This window comes from Salvelinus namaycush, chromosome 4 (assembly GCF_016432855.1).
Source record: "Salvelinus namaycush isolate Seneca chromosome 4, SaNama_1.0, whole genome shotgun sequence".
Classification (NCBI taxonomy): Eukaryota; Metazoa; Chordata; class Actinopteri; order Salmoniformes; family Salmonidae; genus Salvelinus; species Salvelinus namaycush.
The window spans coordinates 27,415,093-27,442,128 of NC_052310.1; the positions used below are offsets into that span (position 1 = coordinate 27,415,093).

Here is a 27,036-nt window from a genome sequence, read left to right on the forward strand (position 1 = left end):
ATACATATTTGTAAAAAATTCAGTGGGTACGGCTTATATTCAGGTGCGCTTAATAGTCCAGCAATTACGGTAGCAATGTTCCATTTCCAAACCAAAACACAAGAGTGATTGTGCTGGTGTTTTTTCAGATTACGATACCACAATGAAAGATAGGGAAAGAGTATTGAGACTAACCCAGATATATTCTATGGAATCTGCTTGTCAGTCTTACCTTAATGAAGGAGGAGAGCCTTTTGGCTGTGATTCCCTCGATTTTGGTTAGATCCTCCAGCTGGAATAAAGAGAGATATTGGCATTAGAACCAGAATGAATGAAACTCAACTTAAATTGTATGTACAGAGCATTTGGAAACGATTTAGACCCCTTGACTTTCTCCAAACTTTGTTACGTTACTGCCTTATTCTAATATTTCTCAATCTACACACAATACCCCATTATGATGAAGCGAAAACAGGTTTTCAAAATGTTAGCAAAGTTAATAAAAATGAAAAACAGAAATGTTATTTACATAAAATTCAGACCCTTAGCTATGACACTCGAAATTGAGCTCAGGCTGTTTCCATTGATCACCTTTGAGAGGATTCTACAACTTGGAGTTCACCTGTGATAAATTCAATTGATTGGACATGATTTGGAAAGGCACACACCTGTCTATATAAGGCCCCACAGTTGACAGTGCATGTCTGAGCAAAAACCAAGACATGAGGTCAAATGAATTTTCCGTAGAGCTCCGAGAGAGGATTGTGTCGAGGCACAGATCTGGGGAAAGGTACCAAAAAAAATTCTGCAGCATTGAAGGTCCATGAAAACAGGATCCTCCATTCTTAAAATTGGGAGAAGTTTGAAACCACCAAGAATCTTCCTAGAGCTGGCCGCTTGGCCAAACTGAGCAATCGGGGGGAGAAGGGCTTTGGTCAGTGAGGTTACCAAGAACCCGATGCTCACGGACAGAGCTCCAGAGTTCCTCTGTGGAGATGGGAGAACCTTACAGAAGGACAACCATCTCTGCAGCACACCACCAAATCAGGCCTTTATGGTAGACTGGCCAGACGGAAGCAGCAACTCAGTAAGAGGCACATGAGTTTGCCAAAAGGCACCTAAAGGACTCTGACCATGAGAAACAAGATTCTCTGGTCTGATGAAACCAAGAATGAACTCTTTGGCCTGAATGCCAAGAGCCACGTCTGAAGGAAACTTGGCACCATCCCTACAGTGAAACATGGTGGCAGCATCATGCTGTGGGGATGTTTTTCAGCAGCAGAGACTGGGAGAGTAGTCCGGATCGAGGGAAAGAAGAACGGAGCAAAGTACAATGAGATCCTTGATGAAAATCTGCTCCACAGCGCTCAGGACCTCAGACTGGGGTGAAGGTTTACTCTCCAACAGGACAACGACCCTAAGCACACAGCCAAGACAACGCAGGAGTGGCTTCGGGACAAGTCTGAATGTCCTTCAGTGGCCCAGCCAGAGCCCGGACTTGAACCCATTCTAACATCTCTGGAGAGATCTGAAAATAGCTGTGTTGCGACGCTCCCCATCCAACTTGACAGAGATTGAGAGAATCTGCAGAGAATGGGAGAAACTGCCCAAATACAGGTGAGCCAAGCTTGTAGCGTCATACCCAATAACACTTGAGGCTGTAAATCACTACCAAAGGTGCTTCAACAAAGTACAAAGAAAAGGGAATACTTATGTAAATGTGATAGCTTCAGATATTTCATAAATTTGCACAAAAATCCCCAAAGCATTATGGGTGTAGATTCATGAGAGAAAAAACACAATTGAATACAGTTTTGAATAAGGCTGTAGCGTAACAAAATGCGGAAAAAGTCAAGGGGTCTGAATACTCTCCGAATGCACTGTGCTTGTGTATATACAGCTCTGGAAAAAATTAAGAGACCACTGCAAAATTACCAGTTTCTCTGGTTTTACTATTTATAGGTATGTTTTTGGATAAAATGAAAAGGTTTATTTTATTCTATAAACTATTGACAACATTTCTCCCAAATTGTCATTTAGAGCATTTATTTGCAGAAAATGACAACTGGTCAAAATAACAAAAAAGATGACGTGTTGTCAGACCTCGAATAATGCAAAGAAAATAAGTTCATATAAATATATTTTTTTTACCCCCTTTTTCTCCCCAATTTCATGGTATCCAATTATTAGTAGTTACTGTCTCGTCTCATCGCTACAACTCCCGTACGGGCTCGGGAGATATGAAGGTCGAGAGCCATGCGTCCTACGAAATACAACTCAACCAAGCCGCACTGCTTCTTAACACAGTGCGCGTCCAACCCGGAAGCCAGCCGCACCAATGTGTCGGAGGAAACACCGTACACCTAGCGACCTGGTCAGCGTGCACTACGCCCGACCCGCCACAGGAGTCGCTTGTGCGCGATGAGACATGCCCTACCGGCATGGACCTCCCGGTCGCGGCCGGCTGCGACAGAGCCTGGGCTCGAACCCAGAGTCTCTGGTGGCACAGCGACGCAGTGCCTTAGACCACTGCGCCACCCGGGAGGGCCCATATTAATTTTTAAACACAATACTAATGTTTTAACTTAGGAAGAGTTCAGAAATTAATATATTTGGTGGAATAACCCTGATTTTCAAATCACAGCTTTCATGCGTCTTGGCATGCTCTCCACCAGTCTTTCACATTGATGTTGGGTGACTATGCCACTCCTGGCGCAAAAATTCAAGCAGCTCGGCTTTGTTTGATAGCTTGTGACCATCAATCTTCCTCTTGATTACATTCCAGAGGTTTTCAATGGGGTTCAGGTCTGGAGACTGGGCTGGCCATGACAGAGTCTTGATCTGGTGGTCCTCTGGTGGTCTAGGGCACTGCATCGCAGCGCTAGCTGTGCCACCAGAGACTCTGGGTTCGCGCCCAGGCTCTGTCGCAGCCGGCCGCGCCCGGGTGGTCCGTGGGGCGACGCACAATTGGCCTAGCGTCGTCCGGGTTAGGCCGGTAGGGATATCCTTGTCTCATCGCGCACCAGCGACTCCTGTGGCGGGCCGGGCGCAGTGCGCGCTAACCAAGGTAGCCAGGTGCTTCCTCCGACACATTGGTGCGGCTGGCTTCCGGGTTGGAGGCGCGCTGTGTTAAGAAGCAGTGCGGCTTGGTTGGGTTGTGCTTCGGAGGACGCATGGCTTTCGACCTTCGTCTCTCCCGAGCCCGTACGGGAGTTGTAGCGATGAGACAAGATAGTAATTACTAACAATTGGATACCACGAAATTGGGGAGAAAAGGGGGTAAAATGTAAAAAAATTAAAATAATAATAAAATAATAATAGCGAAAGCACATAGACGCTGTTAGCTAAATGCTAACAAGCAAAAACGAACCAGCTAATTGCAAAGACAGGCAAATCCAGCACATACAGTTATAAAAGCATAGCTAGTAGCTACCAAATTGTATTTTCTGTGGGTGTGGATATTTACAAACAAAAGTGAACAAGAGAAATTGTGCAAATGAACAAAGTTGTTATGCATGCTTTTCTGAAGGAAGAGCAGCATGTGTACACGGAGCAGATGGGGGGAAGAACGGAGAAGAAAAAAAAGCTAATACGAAGCACAGGGGAAAAGATGGCAACAGCACAGATAACTAATCAGAGGTCTTTGACTTCTGGCAGAAAGCCATTCTAAGATATCCGATGGAAAAATGTTTGTAGTGAATTGCATACAATTGTAACTTCATCTCATGTGCGCAGCACACAGAGACTCACCAATAGATATAAAACGCAATAGACTCACCAGCTCCCGCTTTCTCCCGTTGTGCTATTTACAATCAAACATGTGACTCGCACAATTAATCTGGGGAACTATGGTAAACTATGGTAAGCTTCATAATGTAAAATTATGTGACAGGTGAAATAAGATTAAATCTGCTTTATCGCCTAAGGGATTGCACAAGTTGACTGCAGGTATTAACTTAAAAGGATCTAAAAAATATTCAAATTTATTGAAAAACTTAAAATAAATAGTTTGGACGGTATTGAAAAACTATCCCGTGTTTTTTTCTCTCCAAATACCCCGGTATACAGCCCAAACCTAGTGACAGTAACCAAAGGATAATCAAAAACCTGTGTGTACACACAAAAGATGATACAATGCGTATCTAGAGGCAACACAACATTGTAAATCAGGTAAAACAAACAGCTTGTGACAGCAAGTAAGCACGACATTCTCAAAACCCCTTTGGTTACCGTCTGTCATTTTAAGTTCCATTACACTTAAATGTATATAAAACATAGGACTCACATGCCATGCAATGCCCCCTGTAACTATTGTCTGATCTGTTTATGTTGTGTTTGAACCGTCTGTGATGCTGTGCTGCCACTGGTATTTGATGTTCTTACTTTTTACAGTGTAACTGGGTGCCTTGAAAGGACGGCGTGTCAAATAAAATGCCTTATCATTCTGATGGTGACAAGTTGGCTGAAACATTGGTCTCAGAGTATTTGTTTTACTTCAAGAGCGAGAGCTACGCCCATTTCCCCCCCACTATCAACATTACTTTTTTTTTGTAAAGAAATGGGCTAGCTGTAAACGCTGAAACTTAATATGGGCCCAAACAACACAGACCTTGGTGAAGGAGCCTTGAATCTCCCTCCAGCCCAGAATGAGCTTGGCCTTCTTGTCCCCAATCTGCTGCAGGCCCTTCAGGTCTTTGAGGGACCCGGAGTTGAGCACCTGTAGGATCTTGTGTCGGGACTTGTCCAGCACTGACTTGTCCAAATGAGACTCCCAGCCGGTGTCCTTCACATTCTCTTTTCCCTCTTGGACCTGAGAGCGAGAGAAGGTGGACGGCAGAAACATACATATATATATATATAAATATATACACAGATTTTTTTTTTTTTTTGCCTGCATATTACAGTGCACACCAACACGGGACAAAGGGTTCTGAACAGCTGTTTAATATTGCATGTTATGTGGCTTTGTTCCAATAGTCACACTAGAATTACCACTTAGCATCAATCAATGGATTGGGTGTGCATGCTAAGTGGTAGGTTAGTGTGGTTATTGGAATGAAGCCAGTTTCATTTTACATAGTCAAACAACAATGCTGTTGCTGACCTCACTCTGCTCCAGATTCTTCTGTTTCTTCACGAGGCAGACAGATGGTTTTTTGACCACCGGACACTGCTGGAGAGGTTGTAGCTGGGACACTTAGGGGAAAGAGAGATGTCACACACACAACAGATTTCTTTCAATCCTACATACAGGAAAAGCATAGACCCTGGCTATTTACAGAGCAGCATATTAAACATTTATATAAAAAGCACTATATGAACGTGCCAGAAAACATGCTTAAGCTAAAGACATGGGAAGATGTCCATTGGAAATGCACCGCTGCCAGACCCAAAGGTGCTGAAGTGGCTACAGATTGTATTAGTCATCATTATTTGATTAGTTTGGGCAGATTAATAGGCAGACTGCATGGTCATATCAAGTTCCCGATCTAATCAATAGCCTTACTGTTTTACAAGACATTGCGCAATACGATATCAATTGTTGACACTTAAAGGGATAGTTCAGATTTTTTTAGGATTGGGTGAAATGTGACTTGAGTTGTCTACATACTAGTAGTGACAGCATCCACAAAATTAACGCATTTTGAAACCCAGATGTTTTTGAATGCTAACCATTAGCCAGTGGTGCCTGGAGTAAAGAATGCATTATCGTATATTATCACTATGGGCATAAAAAGACTAAGGTAAAATGAATTTAAGCCAAGCATAAAAAATAATATATAAAACATACCTTTAAAATTGGCAGGGTCATGTTCATTAGGCACTAAACGGAAGAAAACTGACTAAAATAGGGAGGGACTACCTGAAATTAATGAGATGCTATTTTTCAGTTTCCGTTGAGGAACATTTTAAGCTGTTTTCCATTGCGTGCCCTTATGAACACCACCCAGATGTGTTAGAGAGGTTAAGCTTTGAGAGGTTCATGGGGTAAACGCCCTGGATTAGTGGGTGGGCGGGCTCACTGACCTTGTAGGGGCGACACAACAGCCTGCTGTATTTTGGGTTTGGCTGCCGTGGACTGTTTTCTGTGTAGTGGGGGTAGATGCGTCCTGAAGAGGGGCGAGTCTCCCGATGACACACTGTCCGAGCTGTTGCGAGTGGCACCATTTCCTGTCTCTTTGAGCACCTTGGCTTTGCTCTCAAACGCCTTCTGCTTCTCTTTCAACTCCTGCACAGACAGCAATTCATCAGTGAAGAGTTTTGTAGCCATAGAATTACAAATGAGAACTAATAGGATCTTTGTGATTGTGGGACAACGCACATTAAATCAACATTTCTGTAAATGTGCCAGATTTAGTCCAGCCAGCTAATCTTCCTATTTGCTGTGTAAAGGTGATTCAGTATTTAGAATTAGGGATGAGCATTTGAAATTATTTCACTATTTGAATATCATGAAACTTTTGGACGTGGCTTTTGACCATTCCTTTCGATTCCTCATGTCTAACTATTGTTAAAAAAAGTTTGGTCCAAATCAGAAAGGTTTGGTACTATATTTATTGAATATCATATGAATTATAAGTATTTGAGGTAGATATGTACATGAAGGCAGGGTAGTGACTAGGCATCAGGATAAATACTAAGAGTAAAATAAAGAACAGAGTAGCAGCAGCATATGATGCATGTAAAAGTGTTGTGTCGGTATGTGGGTTTTGTGTGAGTGTCAATGTAGTGTGTGTATATAGTGTCACCCCCTCCTCCAAAAATTCACCTCAGGCAGGCGTTTCAGGTCACTCACGACCAAAACCTCCTGCCACCTGAAAAAGTTTCTTCCCGGGGCTGTGGCCTTCACCAACCGGCCCATAGAGACTAATGGAGTATGCTGCACACCGCATCAAGCCATCTTTGAACTGTACACAAAATAAGTGGACTATACTGCATTGGTACTCTGTTAATCTCTCATTTAGATACAGTGCTTTCAGAAAGTATTCACACCCCTTGACTTTTTCCAAATTTTGTTGTGTTACAGCCTGAATATTAAATGGATTATATTGAGATTGTGTCACTAGCCTACACACAATACACCATAATGTCAAAGTGGAATTATGTTTTTAGAATGTTTACAAATTGAGTCAACATTTAAAGCTGAAATGTCTAAGTATTCAACCTCTTTGTTATGGCAAGCCTAAATAAGTTCAGGCGTAAACATCTGATTAACAAGTCACATAAAAAGTTGCATGGACTCACTGTGTGCAATATATAGTGTTTAATTAAGATGATTTTGTAATGTCTGTACCCCACACATACAATTATCTGTAAGGTCCCCCAGTCGAGCAGTGAATTAAACCAAAGACAAGGGAGGTTTTCCAATGCCTCGCAAAGAGCGGCACACATTTGGTAGATGGGTAAAAAAATAAATCCCTTTGAGCATGGTGAAGTTATTTAATCACACTTTGGATGGTGTATCAATACACCCAGTCACTACAAAGATACAGGCTTCCTTCCTAACTCAGTTGCCGGAGAGGACGGAAACGGCTAAGGAATTTCCCCATGAGGCCAACGGGGAGTAAATCAGTTACAGAGTTTAATGGCTGTGATAGGAGAACGCTGAGGATGGATCAACATCAGTGTTGTTTGTCCACAATACTAACCTAAAAGTGAAAATGACGACTGTACAGAATAAAAATAATGTGTAAATACTGTACAATCCAGGTGTGCAAAGCTCTGAGAGACATAGTCAATACATGTTAAAATCACCCTTGGAAGTGATTACAGTTGTAAGTCTTTCTGAATAAGGGGTGTGAATACTTGTCTGCATTTTCACTTTAATGTAGGCAAACTCATGATAAGCTGTAGACCACACTATCTACAAAGAGATTTCCCATTTATATCATTCGTAGCCGTCTATTTACCACCACAAACCGATGCCGGCACTAAGACCGCACTCAAAGAGCTGTATATGGCCATAAACAAGAAAATTCTCATCCCGAAGCGGTGCTCCTAGTGGTCGGGGACTTTAATGCAGGCAATTTAATTCTATCCTACTGATTCCTGCTTACAAGAAAAAAATAGAGCAGGAAGTACCAGTGACTCGCTCAATATGGAAGTGGTCAGATGACGCGGATGCTCGCTACAGGACTGTTTTGCAAGCACAGACTTGAATGTGTTCTGGGATTCATCCAATGGCATTGAGGAGTATAACACCTCAGTCACCGGTTTTATCAATAAGTGCATCGACGACATCATCCCCACAGTGACCATACATACATTTCCCAACCAGAAACCATGGATTACAGGCAACAGCCGCACGAGCTAAAGGCAAGAGCTGCCCCTTTCAAGGAGCGGGACAGTTACCCGGCCAACTATAAGAAATACCACTACGCCCTCAGACGAACCATCAAACAGGCAACGCGTCAATACGGGACTAAGATTGAATCATACTACATCGGCTCTGACGCTCGTCAGATGTGGAAGGGCTTGAAAACTATTATGGACCACAAAGGGAAACCCAGCCGCAAGCCTACCAGGCGAGCTAAAATGCTTTTATTGCTTGCTTCGAGGCAAGCAACCCTGTAAGCACCAGCTGTTCCGCACGACTGTGTGATCACACTCTCCGTAGCCAATGTGACCAAGACCTTTAAATAGGTCAACCTTCACAAAGCCGCAAGGCCAGAGGGATTACCAGGACGTGTACTCAAAGCATGCCCGAACCTCTTCCTGGCCGAGTCTGTAATACCAACATATTTCAAACAGACCACCATAGTCCCTGTGCCCTACGTCGGTAGCCATGAAGTGCTTTGAAAGGCTGTTCATGGCTCACGTCAACACCATCATCCCTGAAACCCTAGACCCACTCCAATACGCATACCGCCTCAACAGATCCACAGATGACGCCATCTCAATCGCACTCCACACTGACCTTCCCCACATGGACAAAAGGAACACCTATGCGAGAATGCTGTTCATTGACTACAGCTCAGCGATCAACACCATAGTGCCCACAAAGCTCATCACTAAGCAAAGGACCCTGGGACTAAACACCTCCCTCTGCAACTGGATCCTGGACTTTCTGACGGGCCTCCCCCAGGTGGTGAGGGTAGGAAATAACACCTCCACTCCGCTGATCCTTAACACTGGGGCACTACAAGGGTGCGTTCTCAGCCCCCTCCTGTACTCCCTGTTCACCCACGACTGTGTGGCCATGCAAGCCTCCAACTCAATCATCACGTTTGCAGACGACACCACAGTGGTAGGCTTGATTACCAACAATAACGAGACAGCCTACAGGGAGGAGGTGAGGGCCCTCGGAGTGTAGTGTCAGGAAAATAACCTCGCACTCAACATCAACAAAACAAAGGAGATGATCGTGGACTTCAGGAAACAGCAGAGGGAGCACCCCCCTATCCACATCGACGGGACAGTAGTTGAGAAGGTGAAACGTTTTAAGTTCCTCGGTGTACATATCACCAACAAACTGAAATGGTCCACGCAGACAGTGTGATGAAGGCGCAACAGAGCCTCTTCAACCCTAGGTTGAAAAAAATGTGGCTTGTCAGCAAAAACCCTCACTAACTTTTACAGGTGCACAATTGAGAGCATCCTGTCGGGCAGTATCGCCGCCTGGTATGGCAACTGCACCGCCCACAAAGCTCTCCAGAAGGTGGTGTGGTCTGCACAACGCATTACCGGGGGCAAACTACCTGCCCTCCAGGACACCTACAACACCCGTTGTCACAGGAAGGCAAAAAAGATCATAAAGGACAATAACCACCTGAGCCACTGCCTGTTCACCCCGCTTCCATCCAGAAGGTGATGTCAGTACAGCTGCATCAAAGCTGGGACAGCTCTCAAGGCCATCAGATTGTTAAACAGCCACCACTAGCACAGCGAGGCAGCTGCCTACCTACAGCCTTGATATCATTGGCCACTTTAATTAATGGAGCACTATTCACTTAATGCCACTTTAAGAATGTTTACATATCTAGCATTACTCATCTCCTATGTATATACTGTATCCTTCACCACCTATTGCATCTTAGCTGCTCTGTCACTGCTCATCCATATATTTTAAACTTATATATATTCTTATCCCATTCCTTTACTAGATTGTGTGTATTAGGTTTAGTTGTGGAATTGTTAGATTTAACCTGTTAGGCACTGCTGCACTGTCAGGTCTAGAAGCATAAGCATTTCGCAACACTCGCAATAACATCTGCTAACCATGTGTATGTGACCAACAAAATTTGATTTGGATAGATTTGAAATCGTAGTATGCTGTAGATGAGGGCAATACAGAAGCTTAAAAAAAAAAAAGTTCAGAATGACTAACAAAAATTATAAAACAATTTTTTAATAAGATCTTACACCCCTTGACTTTATCCAAATTGTATTACGTCACAGCTTTATTCTAAAATAGCCCATAACAAAGCAAAAACAGGTACTTTTTTTTTTTTTGCAAATACACACACACACACTACCGTTCAAAAGTTTGCCACTTAGAAATGTCCTTGTTTTTGAAAGAAACGCATAAAATCAAATTTATCAAAAATACAGTGTAGACAGTATTGTTGTAAATAACTATTGCAGCTGTTTTTTTGATTGAATATCTACGTAGGCGTACAGAGGCCCATTATCAGCAACCATCACTCCTGTGTTCCAATGGCACGTTGTGTTAGCTAATCCAAGTTTATCATTTTAAAAGTCTAATTGACCATTAGAAAACCCTTTTGCAATTATGTTAGCACAGCTGAAAACTGTTGTCCTGATTAACTTCTTATGGCTGCAGGGGCAGTATTGAGTAACTTGGATGAAAGGTGCACAGAGGTGCCCAGAGTAAACGGCCTGCTCCTATGTCATAGCTGCTAATATATGCATATCATTATTAGTATTGGATAGAAAACACTCTGAAGTTTCTAAAACGGTTTGAATTATGTCTGTGAGTATAACAGAACTCATATGGCAGGCAAAAACCTGAGAAGTTCCACTTCCTGTTTGGAATTTTTCTGGGGGTGCCAGATTTTCAACCAAGCTCTCATTGAAATTACAGCGAGATATGGATGAGTTTTCACTTCCTACGGCTTCCACTAGATGTCAACAGTCAATAGAACTTTGTCTGATGACTCTAATGTGAAGGGGGGCCGAAGGAGACATGATTTAGTCACCACTGCCACGAGGTGATCACGCATTGAAGAGGCGCATTCACGTGAGAGGGAGCTCCGTTCCATCGGTCAACTGAAGTCAATGTAATTCTCCGGTTGGAACGTTATTCAAGATGTATGTTAACAACATTCTAAAGATTGATTCAGTACATCGTTTGACATGTTTCTACTGACTAACGGAACTTTTGGACATTTCGTCACGTTATAGTGGTCGCGCTTTGTGACTTTGTTTAGGGCTTTTGGTAAACAATTCCAAAGTAGCTAATTGGACATAAATAACGGACATTATCGAACAAATCAAGCATTTATTGTGGACCTGGGATTCCTAGGACTGCATTCTGATGAAGTTCATCAAAGGTAAGGAAACATTTATCATGTATTTTCTGGTTTCTGTGGAGTCCAACATGGCGGCTAATTTGGCTATTGTTCTGAGCTCCGTCTCAGATTATTGCATGGTTTATTTTTCCGTAAAGTTTTTTTGAAATCTAACACAGCGGTTGCATTAAGGAGAGGTTTATCTATAATTCCATGTGTATTATCATCTACATTTATGATGAGTATTTCTGTTGAAACGATGTGGCTATGCAAAATCACTTGATGTTTTTGCAACTAGTGAATCTAACGCGCCAATGTAAACTCAGATTTCTTTATATAAATATGAACTTAATCAAACAAAACATGCATGTATTGTGTAACATGAAGTCCTATGAGTGTCATCTGATTAAGATAATCAAAGGTTAGTGATTAATTTTCTCTATTTCTGGTTTTTGTGACTGCTATATTTCATTGGAAAAATGGCTGTGCTTATTGTGGTTTTGTGGTGACCTAACAATCGTTTGTAGTGCTTTCGCTGAAAAGCATATTTGAAAATCGGACACTTTGGTGGGATTAACAACAAGATTACCTTTAAAATGGTATAAGACACATGAATGTCTGAGGAATTTTAATTATGAGATTTCTGTTGTTTGAATATGGCGCCCTGCACTATCACTGGCTGTTGTCATATCATCCCGGTAGCGGGATTGCAGCCAAAGGTTAAAGAAGCAATAAAACTGGCCTTTAGACTAGTTGAGTATCTGGAGCATCAGCATTTGTGGGTTCGATTTCAGGCTCAAAATGGCTAGAAACAAAGAACTTTCTTCTGAAACTCGTCAGTCTATTCCTGTTCTGAGAAATGAAGGCTATTCCATGCGAGAAATTGCCAAGAAACTGAAGATCTTGTACAACACTGTGTACTGATAATGGGCCTCTGTATGCCTATGTAGATATTCCTCAGCCGTTTCCAGCTACAATAGTCATTTAAAACATTAACAATGCCTACACTGTATTTCTGATCAATTCGATGTTATTTTTTGGACACATTTTTTTGTCTTTTCTTTCAAAAACAAGAACATTTCTAAGTGACCCCAAACTTTGGATTGGTAGTGTATATAAATACAACTGATATCACATTTACTTAAGTATTCAGACCCTTTACTCAGTACTTTGTTGAAGCATCTTTGGCAGTGATTACAGCCTTGATTCTTCTTGGGTATGACGCTACAAGCTGGGCACACCTGTAATTGGGGAGTTTCTCCCATTCTTCTCTGCAGATCCTCTCAATCTCTGCCAGGTGGATGGGGAGCATCGCTGCACAGCTATTTTCAGGTCTCTCCAGAGATGTTCGATCTGGTTCAAGTCCGGGCTCTGGATGGGCCACTCAAGGACATTCAGAGACCACTCCTGCGTTGGCTTGGCTGTGGGCTTACGGTCATTGTCCTGTTGAAAGGTGAATCTTTGCCCCAGTCTGAGGGCCTGCGCGCTCTGGAGCAGGTTTTCATCAAGGATCTCTGCTACGTTCATCTTTCCCTCGATCCTGACTAGTCTCCCAGTCTGTGCCACTGAAAAACATCCACACAGCATGATGCTGCCACCACCATGCTTCACCGTAGGGATGGTGCCATGTTTCCTCCAGATGGCCAAAGAGTTCAATCTTGGTTTCATCAGACCAGAGAATCTTGTTTCGCATAGTCAGAGTCCTTTACGTGCCTTTTGTCAAACTCCAAGCGGGCTGTCATGTGCCTGTTACTGAGGAGTTGCTTCCGTCTGGCCACTCTACCATAAAGGCCTGACTGGTGGAGTACTGCAGAGATGGTTGTCCTTCTGGAAGGTTCTCCCATCTCAACAGAGGAGCTCTGTCAGTGACCATCGGATTCTTGATCATCTCCCAGACCAAGGCCATTCTCCCCCGATTGCTCAGTTTGGCCAGTGGTCTGCTCTAGGAAGAGTCTTGGTGGTTCAAAACTTCTTTCATTTAAGAACGATGGAGGCCACTGTGTTCTTCGGGACCTTCAACGCTGCAGAAATGTTGCGGTACCTTTCCCCAGATCTGTGCCTTGACACAATCCTGTCTCGGAGCTCTATGGACAATTCCTTCGACCTCATGGCTTGGTTTTTGCTCTGACATGCACTGTCAACTGTGGGACCTTATATAGACAGGTGTGTGTCTTTCAAAATCATGTCCAATCAATTAAATTTACCACAGGTGGACTCCAAGCAAGTAGAAACATCAAGGATGATCAATGGAAACAGGATGTACCCGAGCTCAATTTTGAGTCTCATAGCAAAGGATCTGAATACTTAAGGTATTTTATTAATTTATAAATGAGCAAAAACCTGTTTTCGTTTTGTCATTATGGGGTATTGTGTATAGATTGATAAAATATTTTTCCTCAATTTTAGAATAACGTAACAAAATGTGGAAAAAGTCAAGGGTTCTGAATGCTTTCAGAATGCACTGTATACTAACAGCATAACTGGTTATAAAGTGGTGGAATTGTCCTTTAATGATAAGGTGTGCAAGGTAGTTGGTTTTTCCACAAGCCTTTTACAAATGGCAAATTAATGAAACCATAAACACATTGGTTAGCTAGCACACTGAACAACTAAATCAAATGTTTATAGCTATTATGTAAACTTAAAAACACTTGCTCGAGTTGAACTGATTTTCAGCTGATGTTTTTTGTTAAAGAAGAAAAAAGTAGACTAATGATTCTGATGAAAATACGCTCTTGGCCTTATTCCAAAACTGCAGCTTGTGGTTGGAACACATACAAATGGGGCCCGAAATTATTGACACACTTGATAAAGAGCAAAAATAATTAAAATACGTAGCTATATTGTATGCTCCAAAAATGTGGGAAATATTATTTTATACTAAAATGATTGCTCAGAGAAAGAGATTTTGTTTAACAAGAAAACCTTTAAAAAATAAATTTAAAAAAAGGCAGGTGTCAATTATTGACACCCCTATTTTCAATACCTCACCTTTTGAGGATAATGGCACGGAGACTTTAAAAAATATATTTGGAGAACATATTGGGAAGGATCTTAGATCATTCCTCCATACAGAAGAATCCTTCCACATTCTTGATATCCTTCGTCTGCGCTTATGGACTACCCTCTTCAATTCAACCACAGCTTTTCAATGGATTTCAAGTTCGGAGACTGAGATGGCATGTTGATTTTGTGGCCAATTAATCAATTTTGTGGATTTTGATGTAGCTGCCTGAATAACCCCAAGCACACAAAGCAGATTCCACCTGCCCCACTGTTCAGTTTACCTGCACCGGGCCATCAGCAACTTAATGTCAACCCCTGCATGGTATGTCCTTGTATGTAACAATGTCAAACAGATAATTTAATAGACAAACCTTTTTCATTGTTAAAATAGGCATACCACCCCCTCAAAGTGAACACTCACACAAGTGACCTAATACTAACGTCCGTCCAGATATTCAAATAACTGTACCCATCGCTAGTGAGAATGCGAATATTCGGTATCTCATGATAGTTCGGTCTTATTAACTAGGAAATCAGCTTGTACGGTATTCTGAGTGTGTGTGTGTGTGTGTGTACACTCTGTGATAAAGGGCGCATGCTCTTTACCTGGATCTCTCTGTGCATGTTGAGTCTTTCCTTTACTGGGGTGCCCATCAACAGCTTCTCCAGAGCCATCAGCCGGTTCAATACAGATGGGTCTGTGGGGCTGAGAAAGAGACGAGAGAGAGAGCGAGAGATAAGCAGGGGAAAGGGACAAAGAGAAATGTGACTAAGCTCAGATCGGAGGGAGCTTCCAAAGTTGCTCAGTAAGGAGACAAAAAAAAGAGAAAGAGCTCATGCCTAGTAGTAGAATGAATTGTTATGAGTACAGTAACACACAAAAGGCATAGAAAATACAGATTTGTCTCTTTCTATAAGGGTCGCCAACAGGCACAGCAGTCAGTGGTGTTTGTTACAGGGAGAGGATTCCTTTCAGCACCAGCTACCAAATTCTGGCCTAAAACCTGTTAAGATGCTGTCAGAGAGAGGATAGATAGATGGATTTACAGTCATGTAGAAAAGTAAGTACACCGCCTGGAAAGTTTATTATTTTTATTTATTTTTACATATTTCGACACATGGACAGTTGAGCTAAATTCCAACCACATTCATTGATAAAAAGGTGACCCAATTTAACAAATCACAAAACAAAAGTTAAAATAAACAAAAATGCAATTTCCTTATGCGGAAAAAGTTAGTACACCCCTACCTTTACCATCACATAAAATGGCTAAAATATGAAATCAGGTGCACCAAAATGTGGAAATTATTAGAAAATCAGATTAAGTTGGGAGGGTCCAGTCTTCCATAAAGATCAGAAACTTGGTCTGGTTTGGTCTTAACCATATGGGTGTGTGGTAACATCATGCCAAGACCAAAATACCTATTCGAGGCCCTCAGAATAAAGATGTTTGATGCCCATGAGTCTGGGAGGGGTGAAAAATCATTTCCCAAGCAGTTCGAAGTACATCATTCCACTGTCTGATCATCTACAAATGGAGAAAACTCCAGACCACTGGCAATCTACCTAGCACAGGTCGTCCCACCAAATTCTGCCCAAGAGCTGCCCGAAAGATGATCATAGAAGTCTCTACGAACCCCAGGGTAACATCAAGGGATCTTACAAACCTCTCTTGCCACTAATCAATGTCAAAGCGCATGAGTCAACTGTCAGAAAGAGACTGCACAAACTTGGCCTACAAGGGAGGCCGGGAAGAAGCCTCTGCTCTCAAAAAATAATATCAAGACACGACTGACATTTGCCAGACAACACCTGGGTTAAGAGCAAAACTACTGGAACAATGTGCTCTGGACAGATGAGTCAAAGGTGGAGTTGTTTGGCCTCAATGCCAGATGACATGTTTGGCGAGAAAACGAAACGCTGCCTTTGAACAGAAGAATATCATACTAACCGTAAAGCGTGGAGGCGGTGGCATTATGGTTGGGGGATGCTTTGCTGCCTCAATGATTGCAAGTTGGCTAGGTCCCGAGTCAACCATGAATCCCATATTGTACCATTGAGGAGAATGTGAGGCCATCTGTCAAAAAGCTGAAGCCTGAAGCTGAACCAAACATGGCTCATGCAACAACAGGACAATGATCCAAAACACACAAGCAAAGCTACAACAGAATGGCTCAAAAAGAAGAAATGGTGGGTTATGGAATGGCCGAGTCAAAGCCCAGATTTCAATCCTGTCAAAATGCTGTGGGGGGGGACTTGAAGTGGGCCGTGCATGCAAAAAAGCCCACGAACATGACACATTTGAAGCAGTACTGTAAAGAAGAGCAGGCAAAGATTCCTCCCAGTCGATGTAAGAGACTAATAGACAGTTACAAGAAACAGTTACATTAAGTTATTTCATCCAAAGGGGGCTACACCAGCTATTGAAGTTAGGGGTGTACTTATTTTGTCCGCATTGTTGTAGATTTTTCATGAATAAATTATTGCAAAGTATAATCTTTCAGTGTCCATTTGTTAAATTAGGTTACCTACATCTGTCAAAAGTGTTGAAGTGAAGATTACATACCCATCTGTCCCCCCAAAAAAGACAACTTTCCATGGGGGTACTTACTCAGTCACTACCATGAAAGAGATCAGTTAGTCATGTGGAAAAGTTTGTTTATATGCACACTAACAAGTCAATATTAAACTGATTATGGCAGTAGGTAGATTATGCAATAGTCCTGTAAACACCGTACTGTGCTTATCTTAAATCGGCTTAAGGTCAAAATCGACGTAAGCATACAGCGATGAAAATACCTGGTTTTCTAAGATATCTTTCGAATTATTAGGACATGTAAACATCTTAAAATCACCGTTCCAGCAGTGTATTTGATCTGCGCATGTGTGCTAGCCTCTCTTTAGCGCGAGGGAAGTGTGTTCAGAAACAACTGAATGTATGCGTCTTGAGTCATTTTTACATACAAATGATAAGTTATGAATTCATATGCTTCCCAAAAATAACATGTTCGCTGTGGTAGAACATTTATTTTAATTGACAATTTTCTGCATTTATCAGACCGCCATGAAGTTGCCTGATTTCAGATGTAAACAGGGTAATTAGGGAAATCGTTCATCTTGCAAAGCATGTAAATGTTTTAATCGAACTACTATATCAAATCTGACTATGCACATAATCATATTATTGTGTGCATGTAACTGAACTCCCAGTTTGACATATTACAACGTTAGAAAGTCAACCTTCTTACAACTAGCCACTTCAAAATTGTTATGTTAATAAATGTTTAAATATAATAAATAATATTATATACACGCACGCACACGCAGACGCAGTAGCCATCTGACATAAAGAAATGCATGTCGGTGTCGTAGAATGCCACCGGCATATCTCTATAGTACAAGTCAAAAGTTTAGGCACGCTTACTCATTCCAGGGTTTTTCTTTATTTTTTACTATTTTCTACATTGTAGAATAATAAAACCATGAAATAACACATATGGAATCATGTAGTAACCAAAAAAAAGTGTAAAACTAAATCTAAATATGTTATATTTTAGATTCTTCAAATTAGCCAACCTTTGATGACAGCTTTGCATTCTCTCACCTGGAATGCATTTCAATTAACAGGTGTGCCTTCCTAAAAGTTAATTTGTGGAATTTCTTTCCTTCTTAATGCGTTTGAGCCAATAAGTTGTGTTGTGACAAGGTAGGGATGATATAAAAAAGATAACCCTATTTGGTAAAAAGAACAAGTCCATATTATGGCAAGAACAGCTCAAATAAGCAAAGAGAAACGACAGTCCATATTTTTAAAGATTTTTTAAAACTTTTATTTAACTAGGCAAGTCAGTTAAGAACAAATTCTTATTTACAACGACGGCCTAGGAACAGTGGGTTAACTGCCTTGTTCAGGGGCAGAACAACAGATTTTTATCTTGTCAGCTCAACCTTCCGGTTACTAATCCAACGCTCTAACCACTAAGCTACCTGCCGCCCCATTACTTTAAGACATGAATGTCAGTCTACCCAAAAAATGTGAAGAACTTTGAAAGTTTCTTCAAGTGCAGTCGCAAAAACCATCAAGCACTATGATGAAACTGGTTGTCATGAGGCCTGCCACAGGAAAAGGAAGACCCAGAATTACCCCCGCTGCAGAGGATAAGTTCATTAGAGTTATCTGCACCTCAGATTGCACCCAAATAAATGCTTCACACAGTTTAAGTAACAGACACATCTCAACATCAACTGTTCAGAGGAGACTGTGTGAATGAGACCTTCATGGTCAAATTGCTGCAAAGAAACCACTACTAAAGGACACCAATAATAAGAAAATACTTGCTTGGGCCAAGAAACACAAGCAATAGACATTAGACCAGTGAAAATCTGCCATGATGTGAAAATGTGAGATTTTTGGTTCCTCCCGCCGTGTCTTTGTGAGACATAGAGTAGGTGAATGGATGATCTCTGCATGTGTGGTTCCCACCTTTAAGCATGGAAGTGGTGGTGTGATGATGCTTTGCTGGTGACAATGTCTGTGATTAATTTTAAATTCAAGGCACACTTAACCAGCATGGCTACCAAAGCATTCTGCAGCGATACGCCATCCCATCTGGTTTGCGCTTAGCGTGACTATCATTTGTTTGTCAACAGGACAATGACCCAACACACCTCCAGGCTGTGTAAGGGCTATTTGACCAAGGAGAGTGATGGAGTGCTGCATCAGATGACCTGGCCTCCACAATCACCCGACCTCAACCCAATTGAGATGGTTTGGGATGAGTTGGACCGCAGAGAGAAGGAAAAGCAGCCAACAAGTGCTCAGCATGTGGGAACTTAGTCAAGACTGTTGGAAAAGCATTCCTCATTAAGCTGGTTGAGAGAATGCCAAGAGTGTGCAAAGCTGTCGTCAAGTCAAAGGGTGGCTACTTTGAACAATCTGAAATATATTTGATTTGTTTAACACTTTTTTGTTGCTAGATGATTCCATGTGTTATTTCATAGTTTTAATGTCTTCACTATTATTCTACAATGTAGAAAATAGTAAAGATAAAGAAAAACCCTGGAATGAGTAGATGTGTCCAAACTTTTGACAGGTACTGTATGTATGTATAACACATTGATTAAACACTGGAATGACTTAATGGTGAACTGGGTCAGGTGTGTAAATTAAGGATTCACTGATGTGGACATTGAGCCAATATTGATCATTTCTTGGCCATAATGACCAACACTGACAACAATATGTTTTTCTGTAATTCTCGGCTAATACGGAAATGAAGACTAATATATTGTGAAACCCTATTTGCACAATTACGGTTGGTATAGTTTGTTGCTATAGTTCCTTTTTTTGTGTAGGGAAGATATAGATTGTGTTCAATAGGGAAGGGCCTCCAACCTGTGTAGCTGTGCTGGGGGTGTAGGCTCCTCCTGGCCAGTCTTCTTCACGTCTTTTAGCTTCTTTTTCTGGGGCTCACCGGACCGCCCAGCCTCCTGCTCCTCCCTGGACCTCTTCACTGAAGCACAGAGGGGAGGGGGACATCAATGATATTACATATCAAAATTAATGTTGCAAAATCCTGGTGCCTCATAAATAAACACTGCGTAAATTTGTCACCAAGACTGAGCATGCAAATATATATTGAGATTTAACAATGCCATACATACCCATGCTTCCCGTTTTAAAAATCTGACCCGTCGTAAAAACTTGCGCGTTAATGAGATTGTCACTATAAAAGTTGAATTATGGGCGAGTTATAATGTCCTTATTTGCTGTATATTTTGGACCTACTGGAATTAGACCAAGTCAGTATCTAAAGGAAATAGCAAACTTGATCAACCGGTTAGGAGCACGTAAAACGTCAGCCATCCCCTCCGGCGCCATTCTACCAATGTCTTTGTGAGGCGTTTCTGAAAGACCAACAATTGCAAATGGTTGTGGACTTGTAAACAGATCATTTGAACGCAATAATGTTTTGCATTAACTTTTTATGGAACCTAAATATGCTGCACTGCCCACGAATTCTGAAATAGTGTCTATACACTATCTGAGTATAGCACAGTAGACCTACTTACAGTGGTAGCCTACACACTTCAATGCAAAAGAAACTGTCTGTTCACCTGTTTAATTTTACTGTGTGTTATAAACCACGCTGCCTGTCAGATGCATATAGAAAAAACTAGAAATAATAATAGCCTATCTAATAGGCCCAATTAAATGATATGTGGATGGTAAATTGTTGTATGGCTACTTCGGAAATATAAACTCAACCGTCTCAACATAACCAGAAATGGTGAGGAATTTATTCTGCAATGGTTCTGATATACATTGACAAGAAAAAGTATGTGTACCCTTTGGAATTACCTGGCTTTCTGCATAAATTGGTCATAAAATTTGACCTGATCTTCATCTAAGTCCCAACAATAGACAAACACAGTCTGCTTAATCGAATAACAAACAATTATACCTTTTGTTTTCATTGAACACACTGTGTAAACATTCACAGTGCAGGGTGGGAAAAGTATGTGAACCCTTGGATTTAATAACTGGTTGACCCTCCTTTGGCAGCAATAACCTCAACCAAACGTTTTCTGTAGTTGCGGATCAGACCTGCACAACGGTCAGGAGGAATTTTGGACCATTCCTCTTTACAAAGCTGTTTCAGTTCAGCAATATTCTTGTGATGTCTGGTGTGAACTGCTCTCGAGGTCATGCCACAGCATCTCAATCGTGTTGAGGTCAGGACTCTGACTGGGCCACCCCAGAAGGCGTATTTTCTTCTGTTGATTTACTTCTATGTTTTGGGTTGTTGTCCTGTTGCATCACCCAACTTCAATTGGCGGACAGATAAACATTTTGCAGAAGAATAAGGCTAAACTTGGGAATTCATTTTTCATTCGATGATAGCAAGCTGTCCAAGACCTGAGGCAGCAAAGCAGCCCAAACCATGATGCTCCCTCCACCATACTTTACAGTTGGGATGAGGTTTTGATGTGTGCTGTGTTTTTTTTCTCCGCACAGTGTTGTGTTCCTTCCAAACAACTCAACTGTAGTTCCATCTGTCCACAGAATATTTTGCCTGTGGAACATCCAGATGCTCTTTTGCGAACTTCAGACGTGCAGCAATGTTTTTTTGGACAGCAGTAGCTTCCTCCATGGTGTTCTCCCATGAACACCATTCTTGTTTAGTGTTTTACATATGGTAGACTCGTCAACAGAGATGTTAGCATGTTCCAGAGATTTCTGCAAGTCTTTAGCTGACACTAGGATTCTTCTTAACCTCATTCAGCGCTGTGCTCTTGCAGCCATCTTTGCAGGACGGCCACTCCTAGGGAGAGTAGCAATCGTGCTGAACTTTCTCCATTTCTAGACAATTTGTCTTACCGTGGACTGAAACATCAAGACTTTTAAAAGATACTTTTGTAACCATTTCCAGCTTTATGCAAATCAACAATTCTTAATCTTGGTTCTTCTGATATCTCTTTTGTTAGAGGCATGGTTCACATCAGGCAATGCTTCATGTGAATAGCAAACTCATATTTTGTGAGTTTTTTATATTGCAGGGCAGATCTAACCAACATCTACAACCTCATCTCATTGATTGGACTCCAGGTTAGCTGACTCCAATTAGCTTTTGGAGTAGTCATTAGCCTAGAGGTTCACAATTTTTTTCCCAACCTACACTGTGAATGTTTAAATTATGTATTCAAAATAGGCAAGAAAAATACAACAATGTGTGTTATTAGTTTTAGCAGACTGTCTGTTATATATGGAAGATTAGATCACATTGTTTGACCAATTTATGCAGAAATCCAGGTAATTCAAACAGGTTCACATACTTTTTCTTGCAACTGTATGTATTATGCTTAGAAATGAAATATTGTCTACACAAGAAACTTGACATTACAATATTCATATGTATAGTTAAAGTCGGAGGTTTACATACACCTTAGCCAAATACATTTAAATTCGTTTTTTCAAAATTACAGACATTTAATCCTCGTAAACATTTCCTGTTTTAGGTCAGTTAGGATCACCACTTTATTTTAAGAATGTGAAATGTCAGAATAATAGTAGAGAATGATTTATTTGAGCTTTTATTTCTTTCATCACATTCCCAGTGGCTCAGAAGTTTGCATACACTCAATTAGTATTTGGTAGCATTGCCTTTAAATTGTTTAACTTGGGTCAAACGTTTCAGGTAGCCTTCATCAAGCTTCCCACAATAAGTTGGGTGAATTTTAGCCCATTCCTCCCGACAGAGCTGGTGTAACTGAGTCAGGTTTGTAGGCCTCCTTGCTCGCACACGCTTTTTCAGTTCTGCCCACAAATGTTCTATGGGATTGAGGTCAGGGCTTTGTGATGGCCACTCCAATACCTTGACTTTGTTGTTCTTCAGCCATTTGCCACAACTTTGGAAGTATGCTTGGGGTCAATGTCCATTTGCGACCAAGCTTTAACTTACTGATGTCTTGAGATGTTGCTTCAATATATCCACATCATTTTCCTACCTCATGATGCCATCTATTTTGTGAAGTGCACCAGTCCCTTCTGCAGCAAAGCACCCCCACAACATGATGCTGCCACCCCCGTGCTTCACGGTTGGGATGGTGTTCTTCAGCTTGCAAGCCTCCCCCTTTTTCCTCCAAACATAACAATGGTCATGTTGGCCAAACAGTTCTATTTTTGTTTCATCAGACCAGAGGACATTTCTCCAAAAATTATGATATTTGTCCCCATTTGCAGTTGCAAACCGTAGTCTGGCTTTTTTATGGCGGTTTTGGAGCAGTGGCTTCTTCCTTGCTGAGCGGTCTTTCAGGTTATGCCGATATAGGACTCGTTTTACTGTGGATATAGATACTTTCGTACCCGTTTCCTCCAGCATCTTCACAAGGTTCTTTGCTGTTGTTCTGGGATTGATTTGCACTTTTCGCAACAAAGTACATTAATCTCTAGGAGACAGAACGCATCTCCTTCCTGAGCGGTATGATGGCTGCGTGGTCCTATGGTGTTTATACTTGCGTACTATTGTTTGTACAGATGAACGTGGTACCTTCAGGCGTTTGGAAATTGCTCTCAAGGATGAACCAGACTTGTGGAGGTCTACAATAGTTTTTCTGAGGTCTTAGCTGATTTCTTTTTTAATTTCCCCATGATGTCAAGCAAAGAGGCACTGAGTTTGAAGGTAGGCCTTGAAATACATCCACAGGTACACCTCCAATTGACAGAAATTATGTCAATTAGCCTATTAGAAGCTTGTAAAGCCATGACATCATTTTCTGGAATTTCCCAAGCTGTTTAAAGGCAGTCAACTTAGTGTATGTAAACGTCTGACCCACTGGAATTGTGATACAGTGAATAATAAGTTAAATAATCTGTCTGTAAACAATTGTTGGAAAAATTACTTGTGCACAAAGTAGATGTCTTAACCGACTTGCCAAAACTATAGTTTGTTAACAAGACAATTGTGGAGTGGTTGAAAAATTTGTTTTAATGACTCCAACCTAAGTGTATGTAAACTTCCGACTTCAACTGTAGGTCTAGCTTACAAATGCCAATGGAAAGGTTGAAACATTATTCAACCGTTAAACTGCGCTTCGGATTGGATCGCATAGAGCAAAATACTTGAAATAGCTCATCTAATTTACTACTGTGATGTGGGTCCAATTAAATGAGAGATGGGACGAATGGTAGCCTATACTAACTTGTTGTAGGCCTATAGACTACTTTGCAAGTAGCCTATGAAACCACAATAGTGAGAAAAGGTGAGGAATTTATTCTGCAATGATCATGGAAATGTATTTTTCTAATTATTTTGGAATGCAGAGACATAAATAAAGTGTCACTCTTCTCACTAACGGCAAATGTTTACATCTTATTATATTTAGCTAGGCTACCTAAGAGTCTCATATTCCCCATTTGCACAAGGCTACTACTTTTGCCTTGCGACATAATACTTCAACCACTAGAAACTGTGCGTACACATTATCTAAAGTTTGCTGGAGGATAAGCACATGCTCACGTCGAGTTGGGTTTTTATAAAATGTCAACTTTCTCAAAGTTCCCAGGTTTTTAAGAAATCTTGGTAAGAGGGTTCCCTCCCAGCTTATTCCCTGTTTCTGGGAATCATCCAACTGGGTTTTCTAAAGAACCTTAACTTTGGGATAGTTTCCATAATACATTACAGCTTACTAGTGTTCCACGGTACTCTGTAAATGCTGTACTTTTTCAAAAATAGATAATGGTTCTGTACTAGGATTTGTTACGTTCAGTTCATCTTTCAAATGTGTCTCACGTGATTGAGGGGATCAAGTCTAAATGAGCATAGCCCCTTTAAAAGCATGAAGAGCAAAGTGCCTGGTCCATTTACTCAATCATTGCTAGAGCTGTCTAGGCTGCATTGTTAGCTCCCCAGTCACGCTGCACAGAAGTTAACACACTTGAATAATGCACCACGGCATGTAGAAATGTTGAAACTGTTCATTACTGTAGGCAAAACAATGTCCATACAGCCTAGAACACTTATGATGCAAGACGATACCGCTAGGCTACAATTAAAACTGGAAGCTAACTTTCCTTGCTAGCTTACAGCTGAATTCACTTCCCTAGTACTTTTTGTGTGATAATATGCATACCCTAACACAAAATATGTTGACGTCAAAGCTGATTGCGACCACAAACGTTAACTCGTCTCTCTCGTCACCAAACAATCTAATCACTTCTTAGTCTACCTCGACTCCCGTCCGGTTTCTACTAGATTCCATAAGCACAGTCAGATTCGACAGCCAAATTCTGCCTCGTAAATGAGTCATTACTTTCGTAAAAGAGACTGAACACACTTGTATAAAAGAGAATGCTTCTATGTTATTGATCAGTTCAACAAAATAATATGTTCTAATAGTTGCCAATATAAGAAGTCCTAAATGGAAGGGATAGTTAGTAATCTGTAGCTAAAACAAGCTCAACTCAATGCTCACACACACTCCATTTGAATAATATGCATTCACCTGTATTGTGAATAGACCGAGGCTACATCTTGATTTACCCAGTTCATCAGTAGAGATTTACCATTCAAATAAATTATTACCATTATGTTGTTTGGAAGTTAGATTGGCAAAAACTATGTCAAATTGATTGTATGATTGTATAATGGAGTCATTAACATACATACATACATAGCTGTCTAAAAAAGTCTAAATGAGCATAGCCCCTTTAAAAGCATGAAGAGCAAAGTGCCTGCTCCATTTACTCAATCATTGCTAGAGCGGTCTAGGCTGCATTGCAAAAAAAAAAATGTTGTTGTTGTTGTGATTAATACAATTTTATGTCAAACAAGAACCACCAGGAAAAAAGGGGTGAGTCATTTTAGCACCACAGGGTTCTTGTCAAAACTCGAATCCATCAAAATCTATAATTGTGCTGTGCCATATTACTTGCTGCCTGCAATGAACGGGCCCATAATATAAATAGCTCTGAATTTCACCCCCCTTTCTCACCTTGTACAGACGACACGGTCACCGTCTCCCGTACGAAGGGCTTGTTGACGATCTGCTTGGACTTGGCGGCAAAGTTGAGTGCTGTGAAGGTTTCAAAGTAGTATGTGTACTCGGGTGCGATGTTGGTGATCATGACCGAGTGGGACGAGCCGCCCAGCGAGTCCTGCAGAAGCCTCGTCAGCTTGCTGTCACGGTAGGGCACACGCCCTCCGCCGCCCGCGTTGAGTGAGTCCACCACCTTGCTGAGGGTGAAGAGGGAGAGGTTGATGGCGCCGCTTTCCTTTAGGCGGATGCCCTTGTTGCCCGTACGCCGGTTGTCCTCCGAGCCGGCCAGGTCCACGAGGTAGAGCTTGCCTGTCTGCTGCCGGTGCGGGGGGTTGCGCTGTGTCCGCACCACCTGGGGAGAGGCAGAAGGAACTATTAACTTGTATTTATTCAGGGAAGCCCAATTGAGACCAGGTGTCTCATTTTCAATAGTGCCCTGAAGACATAAAAGAAAATATAAAACTACAATACGAAGTACACTAGAACATCAATCACAAACAAGTTATCAAAAGTAAAATCAAAACAATTGCACACCTCGTGAACTCATTTGTCAGAGTTTTAAACTGAGCAAATCCAAACATAATGCATTTTGTAAGCGATTCCAAAAATGTGGAGCGTTAAAAAACTTAAAAGCGGATTTACCTAGTTCGGTGGAGACCTGAGGAACCTCAAGAGTTACCAAACCCGTTCACAGGGTTGCTTATGTCATGTTTTTATACTTTAAGAACTAAATAAGGTAAGTGGGAAGCTTGTATAGTTTGGCAAACAAAAAAGGTAGTAATGAAGTGATCTACGGGTCTTTAATGAGAACAAGCCAACTATCTGGCAACAGCTCTGGAGGACATTCCTACAGTCAGCATGCTAATGGCACACTCCCTCAAAACTTGAGACATCTGTGGCATTGTGACATCTGTGACAAAACTGCACATTTTAGAGTGGCCTATTATGGTCTCCAGCACAAGGTGCACCTGTGTAATGATCATGCTGTTTAATCAGTGTCTTGATATGCCACACCCATCAGGTGGATGGGCCATCTTGGCA

At 41.4% G+C, this 27,036-nt stretch overlaps 1 protein-coding gene across 2 annotated transcripts in view; it reads right to left on the reverse strand.

The window, feature by feature from the left end:
- The window catches only part of kif22 (kinesin family member 22), a 42,221-nt gene that overhangs the window by 3,292 nt on the left and 11,893 nt on the right, over nt 1-27,036 (reverse strand). For both annotated transcript variants that reach the window (XM_038991624.1, XM_038991623.1), the window contains exons 6-12: nt 25,951-26,347; nt 19,853-19,970; nt 15,063-15,162; nt 6,007-6,208; nt 5,084-5,175; nt 4,589-4,789; nt 212-271 (exon numbers count right to left, since the gene is read on the reverse strand). In XM_038991624.1, coding sequence (XP_038847552.1) covers nt 212-271; nt 4,589-4,789; nt 5,084-5,175; nt 6,007-6,208; nt 15,063-15,162; nt 19,853-19,970; nt 25,951-26,347 — 1,170 coding nt within the window. The remainder of the gene's footprint in view (nt 1-211; nt 272-4,588; nt 4,790-5,083; nt 5,176-6,006; nt 6,209-15,062; nt 15,163-19,852; nt 19,971-25,950; nt 26,348-27,036) is intronic.